This window comes from Colias eurytheme, chromosome 25 (genome assembly GCF_061535395.1).
Source record: "Colias eurytheme isolate Ceu_HAF_F1 chromosome 25, ilColEury1 Martin Lab GWU primary, whole genome shotgun sequence".
NCBI classification, from domain to species: domain Eukaryota; kingdom Metazoa; phylum Arthropoda; class Insecta; order Lepidoptera; family Pieridae; genus Colias; species Colias eurytheme.
This window is the reverse complement of record NC_143004.1, coordinates 7,922,675-7,934,678: the sequence shown is the minus strand read 5'-3', so window position 1 is coordinate 7,934,678 and position 12,004 is coordinate 7,922,675. Positions and strand designations below refer to the sequence as shown.

The window sequence follows — 12,004 nt, the reverse complement described above, 5'->3', positions numbered from 1 at the left end:
GGCGGCCTTATTGCTAAACAGCAATCTCTACCAGGCAACCTGGCAGGAGAGGAAATGCAAGAAGATATCAGTCACCTTTGAGTTTTATATCTTATATATAAAATTCTCGTGTCACAATGTTAGTCTGCATACTCCTCCGAAACGGGTGGACCGATTCTCATGAAATTTTCTGTGCATATCGGGTAAGTCTGAGAATCGGCCAACATCTATTTTTCATATGTACCACGGGCGAAGCCGGGGCGGACCGCTAGTATATGTATAGATGTATAGACTAGCTAGAACCCACGGCGGCACTCGCCTGGTACCGGAATAAAAAGTAACTTACGTTTTAATCAAGACTATATATTTCTATCTATCTCTACATCACAAACAGATCATCCTTTTTTGCCTTTGCCTTTGTTTTATACAAACATACATACACGAATGCTAGCAAACTTTAAAATATTATAGCAGGAATAAGCTACTCTTGCCGAATCCGCCTGAAAATATTTTATTGTAAGTTTTTCAGTTATATAGCTTCTCGATGTTCAGTTTAATAATTAAGTTTTTTTTTTTAATTTTATTTAAGAGACTCAGGAAGTCGTGAAACCTTTAATCATTTATTTAGGTTTAATGCAAACAATGTTGCGTAGATTTTGGGATTCATGATGTAGTGAAGGTCCCAGGTTTTAGATCATGGATGGTTGGAATACGTAAGATATGTATGATAAACACTTATAGCATACTAGCTTTCCGCCCGCGGCTTCGCCCGCGTTTTCAAAGAAAAACCCGTTCCCGTAGGATTTCCGGGATAAAACCTATCCTATGTCCTTTCTCGGATATCAAAATATCTCTATACCAAATTTCATGCAAATTGGTTCAGTAGTTAAGGCGTGATTGAGTAACAGACAGACAGACAGAGTTACTTTCGCATTTATAATATTAGTATGGATTATAGCTAATTAATACTTTAAATTCCGCTTACGCAATAGTACCTATACCTAATGATACAAAAAGTTAATATATTTCCGCCAATGGTATAACAAGTCCGGACTCGGAGCTGGACTATAAATCGATTGAGTCGTTATTATGCAATGGAGAACGACGACCCGGACAGAGGATGCGTGGAGTCAACGGGGTTTTTAAGTGCGATTTTTTTTGGATCGTGTTGCTTGTTACTTTTTGAGTTACGAAATTATTTGTTGAGTGAATGCTTAAATTGATGCAATTGAAGATACATACCTAAAAAGATAATACGGGTAAAGAAGTGAAAGAACGTATAAAATTAACTGTGCATTAATTAAATGATGTGCTATATATTACGTGTATTATACTCATACACAAGGCGAAAAATATTAATTAAAATAACTCGAGAGGTGTTAAGGGCACCCGGATGGAACGAAGGTAGTTACTAAAATAACTTGCTTTCTATGGGATACAGACTTAGGCCCTGCGCAGACGACAGACTATCCGTGACGCACTTTTTAGTCTGTGAAAATAGAACCTATGAAATTATATGCAGTAGCGCTCACGACGCGCAAAAAGTCCGGCACACAAAAAATCCGTGTAATTCGGGCAGAACGCACCGCGCCGCGGCGCGCCGCTCCGCACAAAAAGTGTGTGAAAAGAATTGAACGTTTGCTTCAACGCGCGCTAACGCAGACTACGGCGCACACTTTAGTCGGCAATCTGCATTTGCTAGGGGTGGACGTAACGACGAAGATGTGCGTCGTGTGCGTTGAGTCTGTGAAAAATCCGCTACCGACTTTTTGCGCGCCATGCAGACTTTTTGTGCGCCGCAGACTCGATCGCACAAAAAGTGTGCCGTCTGCGCAGGGCCTTAGGGAGACAGACAGACAAACACACACACGCCGCACGGCTTACAACTATGGCAAAAAGTGCAGTCGTTACAACTTTTGATTTTAATTCCGTTTAGCCCCCTTTCGCAAGGTGCGATAACGAACTTTGTTCACATAACAGCGACTCCACAGTTTTCCGCAAAGTTCATTGCCTGTAATCTATTTATTTACGTACAGGGAAGGAACCTCGCGCCTGCGGTGTCACTGCAACTGGTTTACTCTGATTCAGGAATAAACGCACGCGCAATTAAAAGTGCCTACTTATGTGATTTTACGTTGAGAAAATGTTATTAAATTATTTTAGTTTTTTCATTTGAAATTGTAAAAATCGTAATAAAAATAATAAGTACCTTCCCTGCCCTGTTAATAAAACAGGAGGCACCAGAGTTCAAATAAAAAAACAATCATCAATATCTGCTCACCCAGTCGAAAGTTCAGAGGTACCAAACCCAAAAATACATTTGTATTGACAACCTTTTTTTGAAGTCGATGGAAAAAAGTTTAAAAACAACAACATATTGCATCATACTAGAACCCGATATTATATAATATTACAGATGCTATTTACTACTATCTAATACATAAAAGTGGCCCATTGATGGAAAATTTAGTATAGATTAGTCGTAAACAGCGGTGGCACACATTTTAATGATGTGCTCGTAAAATCCATAAAAAATTGTTGATTCCAGTTATTTACAGCAAAATACATTTGAATGTAGAACGTTTATTTATTTTTTTTAATTATAAGATAAAAAAAATACGTAAATAAGGAAAAAGAATTCTTTTTTCGGCTTTACTTTCGATAAATCCGTGAGTTTTCAACCGATTTAGGTTATTTTTTATGCCTTTAAGAGAATAATTGTCATTTTAGTCACATTATTAAACAATTTGGAATAGTAGCACACACCCCAGGAAGGCCAGTGACCTTTTTCTGTAGAAAATATTTATTTACCAATAATATGTTGCAATGTTTGTACCTACCCACAGACGTACCTATAGATCGACATTTGACTTGTTTTAAATAAGTCTTACTCGAAATACTTGTAGTAGACGTGTCAGAAGTGAAACTTCTTTTGGCAAGACTCAAAGATACCAGAATCGTTGCCTTACTCCATGACGTGACGGTATTGCCATGACGCGACCTTGAAATTTTACCGTCAACGCGCCTATAGAAGTTTCACTTCAAAAATTAAATATATTTTTAATTTAAGTTATAACTTATAACTAAAACTTACCATAATCAAAGAGGACATTTTCATGATGTTTTCGTTAGTCACCATCACAAGTTACACTCGTTTATTGCACTTCCATAAAAACTATAGAGTCGATTTGTGTGTCATTTATTCGTGTTTATAAGTCAATATAATACCTAAAGAAATAAGAAAGATTTAAAAATAAGATTTTGCATTTTTTTTACTTATATTTTTCACGGTTTTTAAACGACACATATATAATTGTTTTTATTTCGTATTCATAGGAATTTAATTGAAGAATTTAATTTATTTATTGTACACTTTTAGGGTTTTATGTTTTTTTTTTGTTTGTTTTAAGGCAATATTGTTTCGATGTATCATGTATTAGCGTGGTGATATATTTTATCGAGAAAAATTTAAAAAATATCTTGTACTTTGAATTATATTTCTTATTTGAATAAGTCAATAAATTTAACTTAAATCATCAAATTTACAAACTCGTAGGAAAGTTTCTTCACTTTTTAGAATAAGTACGCGGGTTAAGCAACGGTAAGCACGGTCACTTTAAGGATGTACTGCAATTCGGTTTCGATTGTTAGAAGCCGATAAAACCAAACAAATAATTATAAACCAAAGGGTGCAAGGGGAAAGGTTTGTGCTAGATACTAACCAATCTTTAACCAAAGGTTTAAAATTTAAATGTTTGTGGTCTGCTAAGGCTTTGAAAACATCAAACACCGTCATTAAATAAAGAACCGTTAACACCATCTCGAAAGTGTTACCAATAAAAACAAAACGTAAGAGGCACTTCGAAAAGAAAGTGTTTTCTCTGAACGCCTGAAGCGAAAAAACGACCAATTTGATGTTGTAATGTAGGTTGTTAATGCATCGAGTTAGAACCTGGGCTTACCATCTTAAAGCAGTATTATTTCCAGTGCAGTAAAATAGGTTGTCTAACGCCATTATAGTGCTGCTCTGGAAATAATACTGCTATACGACATCATGGTAACCCCCTGTGTGGGAACGCGACTTAATTTAAACCTCGGTTTTATGGGATATCTTATAAAAACGTAGATTATAGTTAAGGGCGGTTTCAGTGCCTATGGATATTATGCTCTGTTTAGCTTATCTGTCCTTGTCTATTATATTAAAATGGTGATTTGAATTTCCTAGCAGAATTTTAAATCAGTCAGAATGATGGCCTTTAATCTGTTTCAAGACTATTGCCTTCGAGTTGCAATCTCGTGGTTAACAGTACGCCAGATTGAACTGTTATCAAGATAATATTGCTACAAAATAGATAATAGGAATTATATAAAAAATTGCAATGCCCTGTCGCCCAATAGTATCTAGACGAACAGTAGCTATCATTTCATAATCTTCTTTACGGAATTTATAAAATGATTCAGAATTTTTTTCATCCATCGTATTTTTTTTATGTGAGCCAGAAGGGCTTCTACATCTTGAAGGTTCACCCTGGTAGCGACATGCGGGCGGGCGTCCCCCCTTGACGGGGATCTCGAACAGGAGGCCGGAAGGGCCCTAGTCGGACGGGATATCTATCTTAGCATACGTGCTAACTTACGCATTATTATAAGGCAAGATTATCTAAGGTAATTTGTTGAGCTTGTTGAAGTTACTTATATTAATTATAATGTAATATTATTAATGGTGTTTAAACATCTAGTACCCATTAACGAGTGAGTGGTTTTGTATGTTTGCTTGCTTTTTAATCAGGACTGTTAGTTAGTCTATCATTTCTCTTGAATCTTTGTGGTAGATTTAACATTAATAAAATGAATTTTGCATACAAAGAGATATTGTGAAGTCCAAACTGGGTTTCTAAGTATTACGTTATTGTATCATATCATAAATAATATTGACCATAAATTCTATTCTATAGCGGGACAGAAAATGCTCAAAAAAATGAGAATGAATGTGCCTATAGGTACCTATACTTATTCTCATCAAAAGTCGAAGTTAATTATTACATTTATTTTATTAAATTTTTAGATATTAATTTTAATATATTAAATACACAGGAAACTCTGTGTGATTGGAGAGTCAGATGTTTCAACTCTTTCGGAATATCTATAAATTCAATTTTATACCTATGTTTGGATCTATAGATAAGTGTTGATCTAAATTTCCGGTTACCATGAGTGAAACCGCGTGTTTCGGTTAGTGAATATAGGAATGTCATAAACCGCGACCGTAGTCTTGCGAAAGTTAAATAACGACCAATATGTATTGTCCAAAAGCTCGAGTCATTGGTCAGTAAGAAAGTATGAAAAGTGATGAATAATATGACCTTTTTCTTAACATTTTACTGCTTTTTATCCAAACAATAAATTACTTTTACCAGATTGGATAATACTTTCGTTTTAAAGTTGTTGCGTAATTCATCAGAATGAATGAAATTTTGATTAATGGGTAGGTAGATTTTATATGCATTAAAAAGGCGGGTATCTTTTTGTAATTTTAAGTAATTTTTATTTGAGAACTAGTTTTCGAAATTTTATTTGCGTGTTTTCGGAAATTTTCGGATAAAATAGATTTATTTATTTATTTATTTATTTATTTAAATACAAAACCATTCCTACCATTACAGTTTACCCAATGCGATAGGGAGGTCAAATTTACAATACAATTTTTCATTAATACAAAAAGAAAAAAAAAAATTACATTAATTAAGATTATAATAAACAACCGCTACAATTATGTTTGAAATTCTAGTCAAATATTATAATGATGATATTTGACTAGAATATTTAATATTGTTAACTGTAAAGGTTATAAATAACTTCCTAATATGTTATACTAAATTAATTCTACATTCTATTTATAGATATTATGTTAAATAGATACGACTAAATATTGTTATTTCAAATTCAAAAGGGCAGTGGAGCGTTGAAGTCTTTTACTAGAAATCAATTCTTGGTTATTTCCTGTAGTTTTTATGTTATTTATTCTATTAATTAAAGTTATATATTTATTTATGAATGAATTTACCTAGTGCAAAAAATTCGTTTTCACACCGTATGTGGAATTATTTTATATTATATTAAAACTGAAAAAACCTATTGAGAAAGCTTATTATTTCAAAATTTTGTTTAGGGTTATTTTTTTTTGACCGAATTTCATTTCCACTTTATTTTCCTTCAAGTGTATTTATTGTATTGATTTTTTTATGAATTTTGTTTTTTACAAAAAGCATCAAAAAACACAATTACCACAAGAAATCACAAATCACAGACACAAACAATCACTTCACAAATAATAATAATATTATTTATATAAATCCGATGCGCGTGCGCTGAGCGTCGCGTCCGCGCGGGAATGTGGCTTCCAACTGTGGTGCGTTTACCGTGACTTGATTAAGGCGAAGCTGTTTGAACTTTGAAGCGCTTTGAAATTAACGTATGAGCTTTTTATGGAAGTTTTGATGGACGGAATTTCGGAAACCAAGATAGGCTATAGAGCATAAGTATGATCTCCGACATTATATTTTGTATTTATGCGCGTAATTGGTTTATCAACTGATAATGATTCTGTATCCTATGTATTCATGTAAACTCAATCTCAAACTCAAACATTTATTTATTCAATTAGACTTCTTATAGAAGCACTTTTGAAACGTCATTACATATTTTTACCCGACTACGGCAAAGCAAAAGGAGGGTTATGATTTTGACAGGCTATGTATGTATGTATGTATGTTCATCTGTTCCCTCGTAACTTCTAAACTACTTATCAGAATTCGACAAATGACATATCATTAGAAGCGTCTTAATTGTCCGCTGGTTATAGGCTATATGGGGTTTCACAAAATCTAATGTGGCGCCTTCTAGCGGACAAAACATACAGAGTAAAAAATAAAGTTAAGATAAATATGCCGTGTTTGGTATCATTTGAAAGCTTTTTACTTGCACATTTTGAATATATATATATTACTAGCATTTGCTTGTGACTTTACCTGTATTCATGGGCTGATTGCATATAATTCACATCTTTTCGTTCATAGCTTCTTTATTAGTTCATCAATTTAACTTTTGTTTTATACTTTTTCAGCGTCGTTTTTTGTCGTAGTTGGGTTTTAGTTGTTTTACTTTTTATCTTGTTAACATTTACCACCGTTTCTGAAATCAGTATCTACGGAGAATAAACGACAAGAAACTCCATAGTTGCTCTTGATGAATTTCATAAGATAATGTTAAGCTATTGCATAGCTTCTATCGCGGGCCTTGAGCGCGGGGACCGAATCTAGAAATTCCCTAACGAAAAAAACCTCACGCTCCCCACTCCGACGGGCACGGAGGTGTGGCTTGAAGGCATGCTATGCAATAGCTTTACCGCGGCAGTCCCCGAGTGCCACACGTCTTTTTTATCTTATTAATCATCAGTAAATCCATGAGGCAGTATTATAGACATTGAAATATTCAACAGAAACATAGAAATTACATAGTACTTACACTTACAAACAATTAACTTAGATAAACAATACTTAATCTATACATATAATAAATCTGTAGAAGGGTCAATTCTGTACATTGAAAATATTGAAAAAATAAATAGCAGGGGGTGTTACTGGATCGATACCAAACCCAAATATGTATGTGATTAAAAAAATTTTTGTCTGTCTGTCTGTCTGTCTGTCTGTATGTGAAGGCATCACGTAAAAACTAACGGTTCGATTTCGATGAAACTTGGTATAGTTATACCTTATTATCCTGGGCATAAAATACGATACTTTTTATCCCGGATAAATACGTAGAAATAAATAAATCTTAATTTTTCCGCGCGGACGGAGTCGCGGGCGGAAGCTAGTATTTTATAAATATGTACTATTGCATTTTTAAAACACAGTTACACATTTATTAAATTAATTATCCTTCCTATAATAGAATATTCCTTTCTTGCATATTACAACGAAATCACTGCGAAATATTATCCGCGCGGATATTTCACCAACCAAGTTGCGGTACTTCCCCTTAAAGCACTGAACACGGAAGCCGCGCGCCCATCTGACCGATACGACCGCTCCTGCGTCGAGCGTAGAACTTTGTAGGGAACATAGATTTGTTACAGAAAGAAAGAAAGAAAGATTGGTGAATATATCAGAAGATACAATATGATAACAAATAGGTACGTTTAGTGTGTACAAATTAGAATTAAGTAAAAACTAAATGTATAAATAATAATTACGATATATAGGTTTGTACCAGAGTGAAATTAAGTTTATTCTAAAATTATGCAACTAAAGAGCATAATAACATAGAATTGTTACATAATATTTTAAACTAGTGTTAAATTACTTAAAATAAAATAATTATTATTTACATAAAGTTATATTAAATTACTGTACCTATATATTTAACGTAACGTTGTATTTATTTAACGGATGTGTAGGTATAATTTAATTCGATCGAATAATACATAAATTCCAATCGATATAATGCTTGTGAATATTTAAATGGAAAATTTTATGCGCCTACTAGAATTACTTAGCAAAGTTTAGTTTAAATGAATTGCTGTTATATTTTTGTAAGGCGGATAAGTTTTCATTGCTTCCTACTACATAATATTAGTAATAACGTAGTTACTATTTAGTTATCTAATAACAATAATACTTAAACTTAAAAAATGTGAACTATTAAAATTCTTACAATACCTCAAGTTGATATCGATTGATACAGGTTATTTTTTGTTGGTTTTATCCCGGTAAAACCATGGCGATGCCGGGTCAGCGACTTGTTAATATTGAATAGTTTTTAAAAAATAAAAACAATAAATACAGTGTATTTTCATACGTTAACACGTTAGAACACACCGTACACACCAATAAGTTGAAAAGAAAAATATAATTTATTAAAATTGTATTTATTTATACAGCATTAGGTAGATACCAATAAATGATAATAACAAAAGACCTCGCGGCCGACCTCAATGTACCTCAGATGGGAATGCGATGCCATTTGCATATTATTGTATAGCTTTATCTTTACAATGAAAATTTAATATTGGTAGAGACCCGACTTTACCTACGTTGTGTTTGTTGCGTAAAATATATGTTAAAAATTTGTATCTGAGAAAATAATAAGTTATGGAAATATTTTGAAATAACCGATAGTAAAAGTTTAATCGGTCCCAAAAACTAAGGTTTTCATAATATTCCTACATATGCAAATGGAATAAGATGCATAAAGATTGTTTTTTTATTATGATTACAGGTTTATGTAATTTTTTGTTTTATATGTATAGGTAAACCTCTCCTAAACAAAACAAAAATCACACTGAAATTTCTAATTACATTGGGAGTCACGATGCCACACAGATTACAGATAACAATTTTTCGTATTATTTAACCAAAATTAAAACTTATTACCGCTACACAGTCCCCTTCCATCATACCACAAAAAGCACAGCTTTAAAACCTTTCAATTATGCCATATTATAGCACTTTTGGCCAATCTGGGCGTAATTACTGCGTTCCTGCCTAAACACGCCACTAACTTAAAAACATCAATTTGTCATAAAAGGATGCAATGGAATTTAAATCACATGTACTTGTATATAGAATGATAATTTGATTGATCAATAATGACGTTTATACACCGATGGGATAATAAGCTTTATGTTGGTTACTTAGGGTATAAATTTGTGTGGACATGTGTGTCGGTTAGGATGGTATGGCATTTCAGGGTACAGGTAGGCTTGGCGCTTGCAAAACTCGATTGAGGTCAACTTAAATGAATTTACGAATGAATGAGTGAGTTCAAAAACCTTGTAGAGTAGGTGTGTATAGATGCTGCATATTTAATAAGTATTTATTATAAATTAATGTGCAAAAATAAAGTTTAGGACCCTTGCCTATACCTCCCCATTTTTATTTGAAGAAAGGTTCATTTTTGTGTTAGAAATTGTTCTCTAGTGATATTGCAAGATTGGTGCCATAGAATAATTAAAGAATAGGTTCTTCCTATTTTTTAAGAGATATCGAATTATAATATCGATGTATATTGTACAAATATTTAATAGTATTTATAAGCACAAGGAAAATAATTTATAAACTACCAAAGCTTACGTATCTCAAAAAGAAAACTCCTGAAGCGTCACAAATTTCCTAACAAAAATACAGAGTAGGTAGACAATCTACCAGACGGTATAAAAAATTTAATTTGAAAAGTCTCTACATTTATTTACTCTGTGTAAGTGCTACGAATTATCTCAAACGGGGCACGGAGCAAAAAATACGATTACATCAGACAGCAGTCTGAACTTTTTGAAGTCACCGTACTGGTGGAGTAGTTGTGTGCCGTGGCGTCGCTTGGGTTTAGTAATTTTTTGCAGATTGTATGCGATTATTAAATCAATAATTACGATGCTGCTTGTTCATAAATTTTCCTTATAAAGTGACAATTTTTAAAATTACTCTATATCGCTGGTTTTAAATCGATTGATAAAACTTGTATAAGTTTACATTTCGGAAAGTTCCATATAAATAAATAAGCAGAAGTTTACAAGAATAGAAAAGTTTTAAATTCGAGATTTTTCATTTAATTTCGTTACACAGTTGCCGATCTTTTGATATAGATTTAAAATTATCTGATCTGCTCTTCGGAATTGAGAATCATCCAGCAAATTATTAAATCACATGGGTAAATGGTAAATTTCTTGATCTAGATATTCTGGATACTGAAGAGCCTTTTTTGATAAATTATTATGGGCATTGCAATTTCAAAGAATGCACTTTTCTAACAAAAAAATTGCAAGTGAAAGTATCGATGATATTTCGTAAGAATTTAACAGCCTCGTTAATGTAATGTGGGAAAAATAACTTTCTAGCGGATAGACAATGGTAACACAGACTCGTTAAACGCCGTGGCGCAAGCTTATAGTTGTATGTGGAGCGTTGTATGGTACTTATAGGTAATTTTGGTGTTCAAATGGACCAGATGGACTGTATTAAATTTATCACCATTTAATAATATTATAAGGGCCAGATAATCAATATTAAAAACTAGCTGTGCCCCGCGGTTTCACCCGCATTGCTCCGCTCCTGTTGGTCTTAGCGAGATGACATTAGCCTATAGCCTTCCTCGATAAATGGGCTATCTAACACCGAAATAATTTTTGAAATCGGACCAGTAGTTCCTGAGCGTTCAAACAAACAATGTCTAATTATTCACATAATATGTATTAAAATGTAATCTTTGATTGTCTGTGACCTTAATTAATATTTGGAAATTGAACTAAGCCACACGTTATAAATTAGAAATAAGGCTTTTAAATTGAGTTTTTACTGATTATCTACTCAAATAAAAGAAATTAGCATATTATTTTATTTTACCTTAGAAATACGTTTAAATTAAATATTTATAGATGACCAACCATGTGGGATTATGGGATAAAACAACATTCATTTCCGTTTCCTCAAAATCAACAAACCACTTTCTTAGATCCTAGAAGGTAGTGTAGAAAAACTAGTATATGTGTTTCCTGTCTTGACAGGTAGCCATAGTGTTCCTGTAGTGAAGAAAGTTAAAAAATGGCGGGAAATACTTTCTTCCTATGTTGTATAATTACTATGGTTTCAGACGAAGTTAACAAGTATTTAGTACATATTTATTATATCCTTACTTCCTAACTAATATGTATTACATATAAACTAATGGTCCGCCCCGGCCTCGCCCGTGATACATACCTCGCCCGTGATCCTCGTACTTCAAGGAATATTATAAAAAAATAATTAACGAAATCGGTTCAGTTGTTCTCGAGATTTGCGCTTAGCAACACATTTGGCGATTCCTTTTTTTGGAAGTAAGTAGTAACGAAATTGTGCTCGAACGGTAAAGGAAAGCATCGTGAGGATACCGATTACCGACATGTCGAAGAATCAAAAATTCGACGACATGTGACTTCTGCCGGCCCGCACTTGGCCAGTGTGGTGGATTATGGCCTGTACCCTCTTAG

General features: G+C 33.3%; 1 protein-coding gene across 5 annotated transcripts in view; it reads right to left on the bottom strand.

The window, feature by feature from the left end:
• Rhp (GTP-Rho-binding protein rhophilin) overlaps positions 1-12,004 on the bottom strand; it is a 78,952-nt gene that overhangs the window by 40,056 nt on the left and 26,892 nt on the right. Inside the window, exons 1-2 of one of the 5 annotated variants that reach the window (XM_090115998.1) lie at positions 6,265-6,394; positions 3,074-3,207 (exon numbers count right to left, since the gene is read on the bottom strand). The exons of 1 other annotated variant lie outside the window; for it this stretch is intronic. In XM_090115998.1, the coding sequence (XP_089972124.1) occupies positions 3,074-3,118 (45 nt within the window). In that variant the 5' untranslated portion in view covers positions 3,119-3,207; positions 6,265-6,394. Of the gene's footprint in view, positions 1-3,073; positions 3,208-6,261; positions 6,395-12,004 lie in introns of those variants that run through there. 3 more of the 5 variants (XM_090115999.1, XM_090116001.1, XM_090116000.1) reach the window with 3 other exon arrangements.